The 19,756-nt window shown below is 43.0% G+C and overlaps 1 protein-coding gene across 9 annotated transcripts in view; it reads left to right on the forward strand.

Annotated features, from left to right (window-relative positions):
- The window catches only part of LOC144935553 (transcription factor 12-like), a 175,110-nt gene extending 156,885 nt beyond the window's left edge, over nucleotides 1-18,225 (forward strand). For 5 of the 9 annotated variants that reach the window (XM_078862316.1, XM_078862315.1, XM_078862321.1 and 2 more), the window contains 5 exons: nucleotides 3,856-3,961; nucleotides 6,077-6,257; nucleotides 9,659-9,885; nucleotides 10,458-10,578; nucleotides 15,738-18,225. In XM_078862316.1, coding sequence (XP_078718442.1) covers nucleotides 3,856-3,961; nucleotides 6,077-6,257; nucleotides 9,659-9,885; nucleotides 10,458-10,578; nucleotides 15,738-15,768 — 666 coding nt within the window. In that variant the 3' untranslated portion in view covers nucleotides 15,769-18,225. Of the gene's footprint in view, nucleotides 1-3,855; nucleotides 3,962-6,076; nucleotides 6,282-8,003; nucleotides 9,630-9,658; nucleotides 9,886-10,457; nucleotides 10,590-15,737 lie in introns of those variants that run through there. The other 4 variants (XM_078862317.1, XM_078862324.1, XM_078862318.1 and 1 more) reach the window with 4 other exon arrangements.
- The last annotated feature ends 1,531 nt before the right edge of the window (nucleotides 18,226-19,756 follow it).

Consider the following 19,756-nt stretch of genomic DNA (forward strand, 5'->3'; position numbering starts at 1 on the left):
CCTGTCCCTTACACTCGGTCCGTGTAACCCCAGAGGGGGGTGGGGAGGGCGAGGCAGAGTATCGGTTCAAATGCAAATCTACGAGGCCCTGCACGAAAACACCCGGCGCTTATCCGACCCCTTACTAGGATTCGCTCGCAAGAACGCGCACACCTGTTGTGTTCCGACCCCCATCACTCGAGCTAGAACGGGAGGACAATCCCAGAACATTTTGAAGTGAACGGAGTGCAATGGGTGAAGATAAAAAAAATTCAATTCGGTGTCATTTCAAAGCTATTTGCGTTGATTTTTTTCGTCCTTTTTTTTTCACCCTGGAAATTTCTGGAACAGTCTATTTTTTTCCTTTCTTATTTGCATAAATTATTGATGCAGCAAATGCTTGCTTCAGGGGGACTTAATTAACGCCCTCATTTGCATGTTTAATTAACGGTTGGAGCTGGGAATTGGTATGCACGGCGCATGTCCTGTGTTGTGCCAGTTTCAGGAAATTGGGGGTGGATGCGCAAAGCTCTGCAGTAGTGGCTATAAATGTTAAAAAAGATGAATGCCAAATCATGTTAGACTTGAATATTAATTGCTGTTAATTAGCTCTTCTCCAAGATTAGACGTTTCTGCAAAGACCAAAAGTTGTGATAAAATTTGCCAAGCCTTGCTTTCATGCTGGCACACATTTAACAAGTAATGCCAATGTTATGCATGCAAAGGTCATCCTAAGTCGCCTTCTAAAGGTCAGCATAAAAACAATAATGCGCTTGTTTTTTTGGCAGATTACAATCTTCGAATCTTTGCACGCAACGCACTTTAATATCCAGATGCACAAATATGTTTCCATGAGAGCTATAACTGAGAATTATTTTTTTACCACCGTCTGCAAACACATTATTTTCGCTTTGGAATTTGCAATATGGTGGACTTCAGTGAAGTGGAATGCCTGAATTTTGAAGTCGGAAGAGCCAATGTGGCTACAACGCCAGCATGTTGATCTGTCCTGGGCTGTCCCTTACCTCTTAAGGTTGTACAGCGGGTGACTTTGGCCGGTGTACGTCTTGATTTTAAGATGCCATGTATTGCGTGTGCAAGGACGAGTGAGGAGGAGGATTTTGGGCCGCGCGTATGCGAGCTCGTGGCAGAGTGCCACCGCACATTAAAAAGAGATTGGACATTATCTCACTAATGCCTGGTCGCCATGGTGACTTGCCGAAAATCGTCACGGCTGCGGGGGCTTTGTGAGCGCCCAGGGAATTTTGCATCACGGCGTTGATTGCAATTAACAGATGGGTATTAAAATTAACTGTCGCAGCGATCCGGGAAAAATGACAGGAGACAGATGGAGTTGGGACAGGCCTTGGATTTGCAGATCTCTGTGGAGAGCAGAATAAGACAGGGAAGGCAGGTCAGGGGACGGGAGGGTGACAAAACATACTTACCATATTCACTTCTTATTCTGTGCTCTGTCAGCCAGAAAAAGGGGGGGCGCAAGCCAAGGCCTAAAATAGTTTGTCGTGTGCCTCTGCGGCAGTTTAAGGAAATTCACAAAAACTGCTGTTTGACAGCTCCCCCTTGTGGAAATGTCATTGTTTTAATGTTGTACGTGTTGCTACCATATTTTTTTTAATTCACGTGTTTTTCATCAGTAGATTTGTGGAATCTTATTGTTTTTTTACGTAAATATATTTGATTGACAGCGTGCAAATTTTTTTGACGTTGCCATGCGAGTTGAAGTGCAGAGGTGATCGTTTAGTGGATTACCTTTTGTGAAAGTGCCATTAAAGAGGTTTGCGGAGAACTATATTGTTAGAATATAGAGTCTTCAAGATGCGAGTAAAAACATGTATACATCTCAGCAGGTCGTATTATGCTGTGTGTGGAAATGTTATTATACTTGCTCAATTTATATCCCTGTTCTTCTGGATCTTTCCTGTGAATCCCGACAAAGGTACGACGGCGGGTTGCGTTGTGCTGGCTCTGCAGCCGCTAAAAATTTTTGAAGTTGAAACTCCCATTCTTTGAAGCCCAAAAAGTGGGGGGGGGGCGGGGTGCTGTCCCCATTGTGTAGGGCTGCATGTGTGCAGCGTGCCCTGCGACCGAAATCCTCCGCGTTCAAGAACTCGGCGCGTCGGTTCACCTGCCATGTTTTGTTTTGTTGCGCCAGTGGCCGTAGTTTTTACCGAGAGGGGGGGTGAGGGGGTCACGCACGCCGCCGAGAGTGGCGAGCGTCTGGCCTGGTGTTGGTGCAGGGGTCGTGGCTGCGTGAAGTGTCACTTGCGGATCCGTCGCTTGAAAAGGGCCGATTGTCGGCCGCTGTCAGGCACCGGTGGCACACATGGCCACTTCAGAGTCATCGAGCTGGTATGGGAAAGCGCTCGGCTGAGCCCACGAGGAGAAGCCGGCTCACGAGTGTTTAAATTGCTCACTCTCTCCCCGCAGTCCTCCAAACACTAATGATGTGTAAACTGCAAATGCACAGCGTCTTTTTTCCTGGTGTAGCCTCAACTAATTTTCAATCTTTCAACCATACACAGCTGAAATCTAGCGAGCCTTGTACAGAATTACATTCTTTTTATCACTTGTACAGTATAGTTTTGTAATTTGAAAGCACAGTTTACAGCATTCAATATATTATTGTTTGAAAAAGAGGTACAATAAATGAGGAAGAATATATATTCTATAATGTAGTTTGCAGCACATGTAGAACTTCATATTAATAGCTCTTGTAATTTATAAATGAGCTTTGAAAGTGCACAGTGTTCTGTGGCATAAATTATGCATAATTCTGAAATGTATTAGACGAAGTAAATAAATTAAAAGCAGCCGCCATGTGCGATTTTTTTTTCTCCTCCGAAGCAACCTGCTGTTTTGTTAGCCAACTGCTAGAGGTTGTCAAGAACTTATTGTGTGGCTCTGAGAGCGAGCCTTGGTTTCATCGTGCCATTTAGGGAACTCTCAGCCATGTTCTTTGCGCACCTTTGCGGGCGTGCACAAACATTTCTCCAGAGCGATCTTGGGACTTTCAAATACCATGGCGACCCGTCTGTTTTGCAAGAGCTCGAAGGGTTTTTTTTGCGGACGGGCTGCGGACGGCAGTGCCGCTAAATTCGCAGAAGGCGCAAATGTGCGAGCCCTGCTCGCAATTATGGCCCGGCCTCTGTGGGGCTTCTCGCTTGACGGCAGCCGGTCGTGGACGATGCCCGAGCACTACGGCTACCCATGCTCCTCTGCATCCGCGCCGTATTACTTGGTAATGTGTTTTTTTTTTTATTAACCAATGTACTCGGGCAGTGGCGGTTACCGCTGTTGGAGTTTTCTTTGGAGGTATTGTAGTTTAGAAGTGGAAGGGAGAAATTGATTTAAGGTGCGTACTGTACGTGTGTAAATGGAGTCCATTCATGGTTGAGCCACATTTTTACGACCAAAAAAGTATTGCGTTATTGTGTGCTTGGGTCTAAGCACAGCATGGTGAATGAGTTTTATGGCCGTTTCATACCATGTTGAGTCGTGAAAATGTTGTACTGTGAAACTGCGCTTCTCAGCACTAACAGCTGTGAGGTGCAGGAAAACCATGTTGTGAGCAAGATGAAAGCTGGACAGAGATCTAAAAATGCTATTTATATAGATATATATGAAACTTTTTTAAATTTAAAATATTTTCCAAACCTCATTTTATTACATTGGATACAGTTGTAAAATGTCCGTTGAGCACCTGTTTTTTTTTCATATGAATCACTTCCCCTTAGATCTTTTAATGAAAAAACGTACGTCCTTTTGGCCTAGGCCATTACAAGGGTTGGCTTTTAGTTACCGTCCAGGTGTGCGCCGATGTGCCCCCCTAATGCACCGGCGTGCGATGTGCTGCAGGTGAGCTCTCACCGCGACGATGCCGTGGGGCTGCACTCAAGCTTGTCCAGCGTCATGACGGCCCAGCCCGGGAACGACCTTACCTCCACACAAGACTCCTTCCGAGGTGAATTCCGTAATGAGCAAAGGAGGACGCTCTCGACAAATGTCCATCTGTTGTGGCTTTAGAGGCGAGGACACTAAATGTTGTGATGTCCCTCCGCCTCTCGTCGATAATCGTTAGTAAATGTCATTCATTTACAGCCTTTCATCCACTTTTCAGTAAAATAGGATAACTGGCTCCATTGGGGTATTGCTTTCCCCCACACCTCCGATGAGCGCAGTTGGCTATGTACGGTGCAAAAGAAGTTCAGCGTATATACTCGGTGGGATATTGTGTAAGCGCGAGTCCGTCCGACTTCTTTCAGCCTATGTGGCCATCGCTGCAGAGTGAGGTAAACCATGCGTACCACATATACGTATTAAAGCATACGCTATGAGTTGAAGTCTTTAAATAAAGAATTCCATACACGTGTATGAAACTAAATGAATCTTGTCTCAGCATCGCCGTGGCACAATGCCAAAGTAATTACATGGTGTGCCAGTCCTAGCAACGAGGGTTACGTTTCTGGTGCACAGCGTGCACAGCCACGCCACCTCTTTCTTTCCCATAATGCCCTCATGAGCACGTGCTCGCTGATGACTTAATTTGCCCAACAGTTAACGCAGGTTAAATAGTGTTTTTTCCATTATCGTATGAATGACTTCTGGATCACAAGGAGAAGATGTCAAGGATTCAATCATAAGTCGCCATTTTGATCCACGTATTTGTGATTCGAGGAACTCAATAAATTGGAAATCGAAACTTATTATTGGTAGTTTTGTATGTTACAGATCTTGTGCAATAAATGTGACCCTAAGCTGTGCTGGCAAGATGTGTAAATGTGTCGCTGCCTCCAGCGACTCGATTTGTAGAGTATTTTTGGCCACCATTCCACACAGGAGGGTCCTTTATTTCACTGGAGGCCCTTTTTTGGACAGTATTCAGTCTACAAAGAGGAATGGGTCGAAGTTTAGAGTAGCAAGGGCACAGCAGCTGGGTTGGAACCACACAACTGTGGTAGTTTCAATCGTCCTCTTCCGTACGCATGGGTTAGACTTCTAGAAATGGGGGTACACCGCGGGGAAAAATGTACGCCCGTTACAAAATAGTCGAAATGGTTCCGCACATTGTTGGAGCCGTTCCAACGCTGTAGTTCGTGTGCCCTCAGCTCCTGGCTGGAAAGTTGTAAGTTAGCAATAGCTTATTGACCTTGATAGCTACACACGTGTGTCTGTGTGTATATGATAATATGCAGCTGTACTCCACTGCTGTGGAATTCCAAACCACTACCACAAAATAGGGATGATGCGACAACAGAGCACCGCACTTTGCCGAATGGCTTCGCAGAGCAAGTGTTATGGCCCCATCCATAGGTGGGGTTTATCATCCCACATCAGTAGATTCTCTGTGCTCCTTTCCTATCATGCGTAGTTTTACACTCAATACATGAATTAGGTCCACGGTTTTCGAATAATATTGTACCGTATTTTTTTCACCTTCATTATTTAAAATTCGACGTAAGTTATTTAAATGTCCATTCTTAACATGTACTCAACTATTTTTTATTTGAAAAAATTCGGACAGTGTACATGTCTACATAAAGTAGTCCTAGCAGTAAGCACAGTACCACATTCCTAAATAGATACTTTCTGAAGTTAATGGATTAAAATCGACTGTTTAATTGTTTGTTGTTCAACACTGGTGGCAATTGTAATTTTAACCTCACGTGAGTTTCCTTTGGGCTAACACAAATAAATGTGGTGCTGACTGTATAATTCCTCTTGCAAGCTGCACCGACATTAAGAGGTGTTCTATGAACGCGGCTTGTCCTATAGCCTGTAAATCTCTTTGAGTTGATGGAAAGGAAATATTGTGAGGAAAATCGGTGAAAACCGCCATCCTGCAACCAATGGGCTTCAGGTCCTTGGTCCATGTAAATCTGTTTGCTTATACACTTGTGAAAGTGTTTTTTGGACAACACCAGCCTGTTTACTTTGTGCTAATTTCAAAAGACCGCTGGGCATAATTTTTGGAGCTTTACTGGCCAGACAATGAATTTATGCTAAGCCACGTGTGTGCGCGCGCGCGCCCGCTTGTCTTCATTTTCTCATGGCTCTAACCGTTCCTCCCCGTTTTAAGGCCTGGGCGGTGGCCTGACCACCTCTGGTGGGGGGGGGCAGGCGGGCAGCAGCGTGAGTGGCGGTTCGCAGAGCAGTGGCATTGAGGTCAAGTCGGAGGACAAGGAGAAGGACGAGAACGAGGACGGGAAGTCGAGCCGCAACGACCGCGACAAGAACGATGACGACAAAGAAGACATTAAGTCAGTGACACGGGGCAGGTCAAGGTATTAACCTGATTACCTGACTGGGAACTGCCGACACTTTATTTTGTACATTGACACAGCAAGGACTTGGCCGTTTCCACACTTTTAAACAAATTGGCCGAATGACACCTTTTTTTTTTTGTAAGTTGGATCTTTTTCCGCTAAATTCTAAATGAAAAAAAAATTCGCCAAATTAAACAAATGTTCATGCCCAGTTTGAATGTGTGTGCCAGTTTTTGCTTTAAATCATAACATTGTTTACATGCGTCAAACTTACACATTTCAGATTGTGAAATATTTATGAAAACGTAAACCTCTGTGGCAATTTGCTGTTGGATAGTATTTATGAATTATGAGCAGTACTATCTAATTATTTTGATGATAGTCTGCATCTTCTAAGACAGTCAAAATTCCACATTGGAACCTAATTGAATGTTTAATACCAATGCATGCGTGCTTGGCCATGTTTAAATAAGGCAAAATTATATCATTGTACACATCTTAACACAGCTAAGTCAAACTTGAAGTTTACCACAAAATGTCTTTAGTACAGGGGACAGTGATGCGTGCATTTGTCATGGTTGCATGATTGCCTTTGCATAAGTTGACTAAGGTTTGCCGATATGGTAAGATATACAATATAACAATGTGATGATTATCGCGATATCAGTTTCCATTTACTTTGTAATTTTATCTCACATTTATTATTGTACAGGTTTGTTTGTGATGGCTGTTCTTCCAGTTTGAATGTGGATGACTTAAAAGTTCTTAAACTGCAGTTCAGTAAACTTAAGTTGGCCATATATACTGTATTGTAATCAATGAAAACTTAAAATATATGAGACTTAAAATGCATATACTATCAGCCGCATAAATAATGTAATAATAATGATGGCATCACAATTGCCCTGCCGCCAATTTGTCTGAAAAGCACTAATTTATGGATAATAGCAAGTTATTTACAACTTTCATAATGAGTTTATTATTCTTTGTGAAAATTATAAAAAGGCATTTATAATCTTGTAATCTTTTTTTAGAAATGCACAGTCCGACTCGTACATGCTATATCGTGTGATCATATGTCGTAGTATCGCCATATCATGGCAACCCTCATGTTGACACATGAATGTTGTCCGTTTAAACACAGTCCATTGTGTTGAAATGCAACATCGAGCGATATCGATAGCGGTATGCTTCGACTTTGTTTTTAATACCTTTTCAGTATTTCCAGTGTCAATGTTTTGTTTGCATTCAAATGCCGATGAACGAGTGCGTGCGTGCATGCGCGTGAAGTATGCACGTGGGATTGAAACCATTCGTCTTGTTGCAGGTTTATGTTGATGGAAGGCAACTTCCATGAGAGCATGCATGTGACATTGTCTTCCCGCAGACGTCTGAGCTTCTGGTCTCCCCACGTGTGTGCGAGTCGGCTTGTGTGTCACTTGTGGTCGTGCAGGATCTACGTGTTGTACGTTTTAGTGTTTCAAGCACTGTGTCAATCGTGTTTCTTCTTTGTGCATTTGAATAGAATGTTTCGCGCGTGTATTACTTACCATCCCGTGCTGCTCAGGTAAATGGTATGCAACCATTGCTGTAAACTGCTTCAAGTCACGATTGCGCTCACATGGCGGTCAATGATGGAAGACCATAGCAGCAGCTCATATGCATGCGTGCATGCGTGAGTGCGAGCTGACCATAGCAGCCACGCGCGGTAACCCCCCGCATGGCCATTTCCCTGAGCAGCACGGAAGACGAGGACCTGACCCCTGAGCAGAAAGCCGAGCGGGAGCGCGAACGGCGGATGGCAAACAATGCCCGCGAGCGTCTGCGTGTGCGCGACATCAACGAGGCCTTCAAGGAGCTGGGCCGCATGGTGCAGCTGCACCTCAAGAGTGACAAGCCGCAGACCAAGCTGCTCATCCTGCACCAGGCCGTGGCCGTCATCCTGAGCCTAGAGCAGCAAGTCCGAGGTCAGTCCGCCCGTTGGGCCACTGTTGCCGCCCGCCATCCGCCGCCATCGCCAGCGCCAACTGCCCTGGGGGCAGGGTGCCAGCTTTAGCCTCTCCCGTACCCTCCCCTGAAAAGCAGCATCACACCCAAAGCATGGGAAGCTCTGTCCGCTCTTAGCTGGCCCAGGCATGCCAGTGACTTCCACACCTATTATTTTTCATTTGCGGAAAAAGGGGGGAAAAACGGCAAAGAGAAATTGAAATCTTAAAAAAAATTGCAGCTGCTTTTATGTTTGATTTTTACACTTTTCTCATTTGAAAAACTTGCTATTTCAATTTTATGAATGTCTCCACATTCAGAGTGTTATCCAGTTTTGTTTTGAGTAATGTATTGCATTTAATCACAGTTTTGGTAAATTTAATCCAATTTGAAAAATGTGTACGAAACTTGGACATTTAACTATATTTTTGAATTTCCCAAACTTTCTAAATTATACTAATCTTTAAAATCATACTTTAAAAAAAAAATGCTTAAATGTACAATTACAGGAAAACACTCCGGACTAATATTTCTTAATTAGAATGTTTTCTGTCCTGCTTTTCAAACCATCTCACCGTATACACTTTCAAAGCAAAGTGTAGAGGTGTGGGTTTAGTAATACCTATTGCATGGCGTCTTTTGCACTAGAGCATTTTAGAGGACGTTACTCTTAATTCCTCATCTCCGAAAAATATTTCCTAAAATAACATCCTTGGATTGTGTCTTACCTCGCAACTGCCAGGTTGCTCCTTTTCCTTCTGCACATTGGGGCTGGTTGTCGGATTTTTATTCAAGTGGGAAACTGTCATCTTTTTCATCTTGCTTCCTCATTCCAATTTTCAAGGGAAACAAAAAATAAACACCAGCAGCTTAGATTGGCTACAATATGATCAGGATTAGCCCACCCTCCCCCTCCACTCCCCTTAGTTCCCTTGGCAAAACGGCATGGCAAGTGACTCCGATGAAGAGACAGGGCCCAAACGGCACACCATCTCGGATTAGCATATGCTGCCTCGGACTTGTTTCTCCGTTGCTGATGACCTAAATTTGGCTTAAATTATCTCCAATTGAGTCTTTTCCTCATTTCAGAGAGCAAATTCCAAATTATTTCCCCCCCCTCTCCTGCGGATATGAAGAAACCTCAACAAACCGGCGGGGAAAAAAAAAGAAGCCAAACGGAATCCTTGGAGGCCTCGTTCATCGCCACGCTGTCGCGCAACTGCTCTTGGGTCAGGTCGCCGTCCGTCTCGTTCCGGTTATTCGACAAAAAAAAAGTCTTCTTTTTGTTTTCTCCTGTTTTGTCAATCGGCTGACGATATATCCTTCCCGTGCTTTTCCATCCAAAAAAAAAAAATCAAAAAACCAAAAAAATTATTCCCCCCCAAAAAAACATTTGTTGCAAAATCAAGAAGTGGCGACGAGGATCTACTGCCGGAGGAGCGCGAGGCCAAGGAGCGCGAGCGACGGAAGGCGAACAACGTGCGGGAGCGCATCCGCGTGCGTGACATCAATGAGACCTTCAAGGAGCTGGGCCGGCTGTGCCAGACGCACCTCCGGACGGACAGGGCCCCCACCAAGCTGGGAATCCTTCACCAGGCCGTGCAGGTCATCACCAGCCTCGAGCAGCAAGTCCGAGGTAGCCCTGCGCTCGTCCACTGAGGCGGGGACAAAATACAAAACTAAAAACAAAAAAAATGTATATAACGAAAGTTGAATGAACGACTGACCCGCCCCTTGCCAAGCACGTGTAGCCGAGCGCAAGAAAGCTTAAAATTGTAAAGCGACCGCTGCTGCCTAGCAGCCTGCTGTGCTCATAGAGCCCTCTGTGTTTGAACCGTGTCCTTTTTAAGTGCGTAAGGGAATTTTTACGAAGCGGTGTGGGCTCTAACGGGGGCCGGGAGGCGATCTTGTTTGCTTTGGAAGGTAAGTATTGTCTGGGGGCGACAGTTGTGTGCATATGGAAAGGTGGGATGAAGAAGAAATTACGACTCCATTGGAAGCTTTTACAATTATATTTGTTACTAAAATCACGTCGCGTTTACAGTAATGGGAGTGCTCGTTATCATTTTTCGATTTTGTTTTGCCCGTTGATTGTCGTGGAAATATTTTTTGTTCAACGCCCAAGGATGTTAAATAATTTCAAAACGCGCTTTCCCAAACAACAACGAAACACACTGCTTGCTCATTGCGCTGCGATGTCTCTGGCAGAGAGGAACTTGAATCCGAAAGCTGCCTGCCTTAAGCGCAGAGAGGAGGAGAAGGTGTCGGGACTCCCCTCGGAACCAGGCTCGGGACACCCAGGCATGGGCGACACTCCATTGGGACACATGTGAGCAGTGGGTATGTATACTTTGGCTCTCTGTGGGGGTAGTAAGTTCTTTCTGAGTAACAAAAAAAAACGATATTCTTAATTGTGAGTTGAATGCGTACAATCGAATGGAATTGCACTGTTTTATTCGTAATTTTCAGCGACTACCGGTGTGACTTTGTGCACTAAAACGCATCGTCCACCAACGACATTTGCCCGGTGACGGAGCACCTGCGCCCTGATGCCTGGCAACCTGAGTTGAACACGCCTCTTCTCCTTGGCCCATTCCCTCCGTCCTGTCCCTTCCCTTGCACGCCTCTGCCATGTGAATCCACTCTATTTTTGTAACCGCTTTTTAAACGATCTGAAGTGCCTTGAGCTAAGGTGTTCTATAAATATTAAAATAAAATCTAACGTCGGTAGCGAGCGGTATCTGAACCAGTCCTGATTTAGTCCTGTCCCAGCAAAAGACAAAGGTCCCCCGAATAGCCCGAACAGAGTGTTGGGGCAAGTGCTGTTAGCGAGTACCTTTAAAGGCTGGCACGGTACACGAGGGGATGGGTGGCCTGCTCCCTGCCATGTTGAACTGTGGTCAAACAAGGCCCGTTGCAGGATGTGGCGAGACCTTCATGAGGTAGTGGGTTGACAAGGGGGCTACAACTTTTGTAGCTATTTTTAGTTATTTAAAAATAATGTTGGGTATTTGTGTCATTCAGCCGAGTTTTGTTTCGTGACAGATAATGTTTTAAAGATTTGTAAACTTGGACCCAATACATCTAAAGAAAATAATGTATCATGTGGATACATTATTTTATGAGTGTTTACTTGCCTGCACAGTGTGTAAGTGATGCTTTAATACCTTCACTTTAGATGTCAGTCTTATGAGAGTTGAGCTTCACTGCAAACATTGGTATTTAAAATTGTAATTATTTACCCTGGGTTTCCCCTTCATGACCTACATTGTTGGTTAGCTGTGCCGGTTTGTCGCAGTCTGCACGGCATGACATTTTGTAGCATCACAATCGCAGGTAATATCATAGCAACAAAGTGTCTCTAAACAGCCCTTAGCCAGAAAGCATGAAGAGTATTAAGTTGCGCTTATTTTGTAAGGAGGTATCGGAATTTAATAAAGGTTTTTATTGGGTTCAGGGGAGTCGAGATGAGCCAATTAAAATAGTATTTTGTTTCGCTGTCCATGGTTTATAGGAGACTAAGCTTAAATCATCGGCGGCAAACGGCGGTTTTAAGTGATACAGCTCCGAGAAATGTCGCATTGGGAGCTAATAACGCAATGACGTGATGAAGCTACAAACATGTTCACTATCTCACTTGAGAATGGACTCCAATCCTTGGAGAGTTTGGGGTCACATTGATATTCACAATCACACACCCTCGCCATTGCACAGACTTAGAACTGTATCTTCTTATGCTTGTGGTGGCTTGTTTGTAAAACTAATGGAGGGCACAAACCAAGGCACCTTGTCAGGCCAGCATGTGATGGGTTTCTCCCACTGCCTATGACAAGACTAATATTTATGGCGTCAGGTTGTAGTGTAAATGAGGAATGTTAATTAGCATAAGGGGCTATTATCTGTCGCGTGCATGATGTTACATCGTGACGTCCAATGGCCCCACAACTTTGGAACAAAAGAGCTTGCGGGTGGAGTCCAACTGTTTTAACCGGCACGTGCTCACCCCCCGGCCTCCTCGGGCCTGCTTGCTTATGATACAAAATCGATGCCAGTGCATGCTCAACGACTACATGGAATGCATTTATTATTTATACACACCCCCGACTGCTGCTCCTTGAGGACCGTCAAGTAAGATGAATAGACCTCCTTAATATTACGGGCGTTTTTTTTTCACGTAAACTGCGCAAGTATAAAAAGTAAGGAATCCTCGGTCGGTCCGTGGAAAAAAGCACCAATATTTGGTTACAAGAACATTCGTGCGGAGCCTTTCGACGTGAAGATGCATGCAGAAGGTTACATATGACCAAATAAAACGAATATTATTTTCGTGGAGGAACAAAATGTAGCAGTGGATGGATTGACCTTTTGCGGCTACAGTGGTGACGGGAACGCATTACGTGTACAAATGAAAAATATTCTTCGGCACATAATATAAATGTGTTCATGAGCACATGCAGCATGTGCAGGTCTGAATCAGAGACGGAACAATCTAATCCAGGTTTTTTTTAAACAACTCATTTTAATTTTTCAGGTGCATTTGCTTGATGACGTATCTTTACGTTTTGCAAACATCTGCGGGTTTTATAGGAAATGTTTTTGCATGTGTAGTCATGCAGCTCCTTTAAACTGAAATTAAAGTAGTGTCGTAAAAAAAACTCAACACATTCGGTGTCACTAGATTGAAATTGAATTTACATAATGCTAATGCTGTAACGTATGTCACGTTGCTACTATCTTGTCTCTTGCAAAAGCCGGGTGCGTCATGGTGTGAGTTGTAATGGCCACCTGTTGATAAAAAAAACTTTGGCTGCAACTACTGAAAAATCTTTAAATATGAAACTCTTAATTTGACAACTTGATACATGAGCAAGTAAACTTAATTACAGTGTTGACTAGTTTAGAAGATGCATTAATTGGATTGGCTCGAATTCAAGAGCCTGCAAGCAAAGACAAAAGTGTATAGGAGCAGATATAAGTACGATTTATTTGGAATATCTACTTCATAATGAGATAATATTTAACGTATACTTTTTTTTATTTAAAACCCATTGTCAAATGACAGCTGAATGATGAAGGCGTCCCATGTGAAGTCGTTGGGGATTGTGTAACCATACTTCACCGTGTTTAGTGCTGGTGCAGACATCACTCGCCACTGATGGCAGCCTTGGCCATTGCTGAAATAATTAGTGCAAAGAATGTTTATTTTCTATCGCGAATACATTACTCGTAATGTTGGTCAAATGGTATATGAGCCACAGCCACAAGACCAAATGTTATAACATCTATAAATCTAACCAAAGCTGTAAAGGCCAGGTAGAAATATTCCATTGATTAGCACACTTGGCTATCTGCGATGCCAAAGAAGTTGAACAACATACTGAACAGTTTGCGAACTATTGTAATTTTGAGTCGTTTTATTCAAACAACTTTTTTTTGTTCAAATTTACAGTGTGCTCAAATATTACACGCAAGTAGTCATTCACAAATTCTGACTACATGTGAGGATCGCGAAACCACAACACGGCCACCGATGTCATGGCGGCTACGTTGGTCAGTACCGCAGTGTGGGTTTACAAGCATTGATTTTAAGCGACAAATATGCTTAGACTCCTGAACTTGGCATCAGATAACACTTCACTGTACACGCATGATTTGATGGATAGGTCAATAGTAGTTCGGGAACTTTTAATAAAAGAAGTTGGAAGGGATGGAAGTACTCCTTAATCTTTAGAAGCACTAATCCGTGTGTAGAGTGTCAGTCTCGACTTACGTAGCCTTGACGGACACTGATCAGTGGTGATACAATGAATCCATACAAACCGGTGGCGGGGGGGGGGACCCCTTTTGGAATGATTTGGTACAACGTTCATCATAACATTTTTTACAAGCCATGCTTGTTATGCTTCTGTTAATGAAGGGGATAACCTCATGCGTTATTTTAAAGGGCGTCATGATCCAAATTATGAATTTAAATACACTATCATTTGAAACAGAATGTAAATTATCACATTTGTTTAATCGAGGCAGGGACGTAGCAAATTTTAGCCTGTCCATGATGAACGTGGACTACTTCACTAATACATAAAAGGTGACCAACTGTTTATAAATGTATACAAATTCAGAAAAAATGTTGAGCATTTAGAACCTGTACATATATTACGAAAATGATCTGCAAATTTCATTTTGAAAAACATACTGCATGTAAATACCTGCTTATATTAATGTGTTAGTGTTGTGTCGGTGAATATTTCTCTATTTTCATTGTTGATGTTAAAGTAAGAGGTTGGTGTAAATCCCAGCAGGACCGGGACATGCCTTTTATGATTTGTGCTTTTTTGTCTTATAAACTCGAAGTCACGTATTTGGTTAACAGATAAACACATTACATTTTGATTTAAAGCTTTCGTGACTGCAGGGATTCATATTCTTGGTCCTTTCGGTAAAGTTACGTAGAAGGGAAATAATAAAATATTTTTATTACTTTATTATTTCCCTTCTACATGACATCTGTAAATCTAACCAAAGCTGTAAAGGCCAGGTAGATAAAAAAAAGTATTTTATTATTTCCCTTCTACGTGACTTTACCGAAAGAACCAAGAATATAGATAAATACATTGTTTTGCGCAATTGTCAAAAAGGAAAAAATGCATCGGAACAATTTGCAAACGTGAAGCGATGTCGTTGGTGTTCTCCCCATCCCTGCGGCATGAGGCCTCCCCCTCAATTCAAGCGTGCTCGCACATAATACTCTTGGTGCTTTGTGACAACAGCTCACACATACATACGGGGGCTGGGGGGCGGAGTTTATGTGCACTGGTATATTTCTGTACCCGGCATTCGGGCATACCAAAGTAGTAGGAGTAGGAAGTAAAGCAAAAAATAATGACTCAATCTCCCACGTTCTCAGAAATATTCTCAAGCCGAACTTATTAGCAACACAGGTGGGGCTTACTTGATGATGAACATAAAATTGCAAAACGTCTCGTAAATATTTTATTGCCTTGCTTGCCACGGGGCAACTTGCGCATTAAGGGACGTGTAATAGCAGTTAAATATGTTAAGCTGTATGTTTTTCCTCATTTAAAATGTTTTTTCTTTTGACTCTTAAATATTTTCTGAACGTGTATCTGTTTGCGAGGACAGCATGCACTCACTCCACATGGATAGCAAACAGCATTTTTATTAAACATGGAATTGTGCTAATTATACGAAGATAAACTTCTCAAAACCTTGCAGCACAATTCGAACATTTGGAGCACTACTGCGCTTTGCTGCTTTAATTATAATACCGTAATATTACGTGGTCCGATGTGTTAACCAAAGGCACATTTTAAAAGGGATGTCAAACCTCTTAGCCATACAGCCTGTAAAAGTGTCGTACATATGTTCACGATTATAATGAGATGTGAATTGAGGCCTGTTTGAGAGGCTTGCTTTTTTTCCTCCTCAAATGCATGTGACTCGGTTGCTCTCTCGCCTCTTTTTCAGGTTCTCAGTGGATAGTGTTGGCCATTTCTGAATTCTCCGACGCTGCAAAGCTGTAAAAGCTGTCCATATGTGCACGAACTCGCACACACACACACACACTTACACGGACACACGTACGTACTACAACACTCGAGCAAGCTGCTGCTGATGTTGCTGCTGCTGCTGCTGCGTGTGGTCTTCAGCTGCCCACCCAACCTGCCCAAGAAGACGAGCAGAGGACAAACTCCCCTGCACCTCCCCGTCTCTCCCCCACTGCCCCAACCCACCTGGAGTCCTCAAACCCAATTCATCACCTCCCTCCCTACGCCCCAAGAATGTGTGTTGACCCACAACGAATGTTGACATATCCAGTAACTTCTGTTGCCAGCGAAGATTGCAGCCTGCCAGAAGTTTGGCAGCCAATTCTCCCCCACATGTTGTGCGGGAGAGTTTCATTGTGCCTAAAAAAATTAAAGTCTGACTTAAAATGCACAGTAGTCGTAATAAATGTATTTATTACAAACATTTTGATTTTTTTAGAACATGGGGCGGAAAAAAATATGCTTTTGAAAGGGATGTCTGTGTTGAGTTTTTATGAATTATCGTGCTCGTTCACCTAGTGTGTTAGGAAACCTGCTGGCAAAGAGAGGCTTGTGCCAGTGGTGTTTTACAAAAATGAGAAAAAGTATACAAAAAGCCGAAAAAAAGAAAAAAATATAAAAAAACAAATTGACCCCAGCATTCCCTAAATCTTGACCTGTTGTCTTAAACTAAAAAAGGGAGAACATTTATTTTGTACTGTCCATTCCATTTGACCAGAGTAACAAACTTTGTGTGAAATGGTGTAAAACTCAATCAGCTTATGACATTCATTTACACATCTTCACATTATGAATAAAAAAAGTTACTAAATGTGACACCAGCCAATAGCAGACATGATGATGAGCTCCATACAGATATGGTATAGCATTGTATTTCTTACAAATAATTGTGGTTCTGTTCGACGATTGTTGCATCGTCATTTTTTTGCGGTTTGATTTCTATGAAAATGTTTTCTATCTTTGTGCTACACTATTTTCTTTATTACGGTTTTCTAGACGTATACAGTGCATTTGTAAAAAAAAAAAGGGAGTCGTTTTTTCCGATCCCCTGTGAAATTTTTATTGCAGAGTGTAATTATATGCCATTCGTGTCGTTACCTTGTTTTATTAAGCACATCATATCCAGCACCCAACTTAATGGAAATATCTGCGAACAAAGCACAAACAACAACAAAAAGGGAAGAAAATTAAAATGTATAAGCTTGACAAATGTCTTTCAGTGGATAAAACATACCTATTTTACTGTTCATGTTCCTTTTAAAAATATATATAATTGTGTTAAACATTTTATGGTGGATGTCATTTTTTCTGCTGCCATCCACCAGCAGCTACAGTTAAAACAAATAACTTCGCAAACTCGGCAGTTTCAGATTTTACATTTCAGCAACCTATCGCCATTGCGCCCGTAGTGCAGAAAACTTTTATATTGTATCATACCGTAATTAGTTTTGCCAACTACCATACTTAACCGTCTTCCAGTCTTGTTCATACATACGTTAACGTGTTAATCAGCGAGGGAGAAACATCACCATCTTGCCGTGCCCCCCTGCCCTTCCAACTTCATCGGTGGCTGTTCAATCGGGACGTTAAACTTCACCTCGCCGAGTGGAGTGTGTGGTGCTACTTAGCAGCGCCCCGATTTGCTTTTGCGTAGGCATGGATCATCTAGCGCGGCCGGAGCGCCCGTGACGGCACAAAGTGTTGTGTGTTTTGCGTTTTAGAACGCAAGCGACGAGACGTAGCCCATTACCACGACGGCCAACGGAGAAATGTTGAAATCCTCCCAAAGACTGGACAATGAATCGCACAAAACCCAAGACTGCGTCAACAACAACGTTTTGGGGGGGGGGGGGTTGTGTCTACCTTTATCACTAAAAAGCCCTGTCATTTGTTTTTTATTACACGTTAAAACAATTAAGGAGGTTATGCTTTGGCTTGTTTACTAGATGTCGTAAGGAGCAGTTGATATCAACATCATGAGTAGCTTGACGGGAGAACAAAAATTAACACGGGGAATCAGGCTGACCGCACGCGCAAAAAAAAATCACCCTTTCCGTATGGTTGTGTGCTGACTTTGTGCCGTGCATTAATTATATTTTTTATTATTTCGTTCGTACACTTCAGAAAGCATTTAGTGGTGTATGTACTGTACATACTGTAGCTTTTATTGCGAGACATGACTTCAACGTGTGGCCTTGTTCATTTCAGTATTTGGAGGATAAAACAACGGGGCTGGGTGGTTGTTGTGCCATTGCAGAGCCTTGTTTTGCGAAGCGTGTTTGAAGCCGCTATTTTGATTTTGCTATTAACTATATAGACTTTGTGGTATGCGCTGAAAGCAAAGCTGTGCTTAAGGTTAAAGAAAGGTACATTCGGCTTATTTTTCACTGTAGCTAGCCTTTTATACCATAAATTTCTGGAATGCAGGATATTACTCTTTCTAGATTTTTGAAATCGAAAAAAGTTTGCGTAAAAAATTTAAAAAAGTTTGTTACTTTATTTTACTACTGTAGGTAGCAAAGCTAGTTATTTTGCCATAAATTGTTAATGATATTGCCAGGCGTACGGTAGTAAGTAAAGTAAAAATTAAAAAATACGCAGTGTAGTTTATCGCTAGTTTAGTGCCTATAAAATAGCCTGTTTTAATTGTAAAAGTAAGTTGGAATTGGAGAGCTCAGCTGTGTTTGCATTTCCGTCACGTCCAACCTTTCAGATTCATAGCCGAGTGGAAAAAAATGGTTAAATTGCTGGGACCCTACGTGTTTCCGGTCAACAAGTCTGTTTCAACTTTGTTTCTGTCTGTAGTTACTTCAAAACTCCTGTATGTATATAACATTTATGTAGCAATAAATGTGCCATTTTTGTAACAATAAATCACGTTATTGTGTGCCTTATTTACAGGAAAAGTATCTTCCTCGGTGCATCCTCTAATTTCCGTATACCGATGCTCTGTATGTTGAACTTCTTTTGCACCGTACACAGCCAACCGTGCTATTCGGAGTTTGATTCCTGACCATGGCTAACATGCGCGGTGAGTGATCGGAGCCCGTCCTGGTCCTCCTCTCCCTTGCACCGTTCAGCACTCGTTCGCATGGTAGAGAATTGTCAAACAGCTCCAATGACATTACAATGAAACGTATTGTACGTTACTTATCAACTTGTTATAAGGATGCCTGGCTTGTATTGTATGCTATTAGAACGTACACTCCCAAGTCGTTTATTTTGCGACTGACAAAAGTATTTGACGGACATTTAAACATCTTCCATATGCAGGTACTATATAATTAACGGTTATACATTTGTGCCCAACACCTGTCGAAAGCAAAAGGCACAAACTAAAAACAAAGGGAATGCTAGAACACATTCCTGCGGAGGGAGCTGGTAGGAACGTTGGGTTGCTCGGTCAATGGCCTGCAGGGTCAACGGCGGCGTGGTGTATTCCGCAAATATGCCCGACTGTGAGGGCGGGCACAAGCCGGCGTGAGTAGGTTAAACGTTGAGTTTTATAAGGGCACCACGGGGTGACCAGCCCCTCCCTTCACGACGGACGGACGGACACGATAATCCCCTGTGTGGCTGGTGTAACCAGGAGGTTCCTACCAGTATAAAATATTTCATGCCGTAGCGGTCGGCATTGTTCATATTCTTTGAAAAGCGTCCGATGCCCGACACGAGGTGACACTTTTAACGTAAAATGTCACCGCCTCCGTCGCAGATGTATCAAAATGCTGGTCGAACCCACATCTGGAGCCTCGGGGTCACCTCTGTTCGGGGGTTACTTGTCTTACATCACCACTGGGATTCCGCGACCGATCCTCCACCAGTGCTTGGATTATCCCTGGTTCCGGGAGTGAGGCCACCAAAAGTAACTCGGGAGGATGTTGTGAGATTATTCCCAGAGTGTTTGCTCTCGGGACTGAAAGTGGAGTTCCCAACACC

Source organism: Lampetra fluviatilis, chromosome 13, assembly GCF_964198595.1.
Source record: "Lampetra fluviatilis chromosome 13, kcLamFluv1.1, whole genome shotgun sequence".
Taxonomy (NCBI): Eukaryota; Metazoa; Chordata; class Hyperoartia; order Petromyzontiformes; family Petromyzontidae; genus Lampetra; species Lampetra fluviatilis.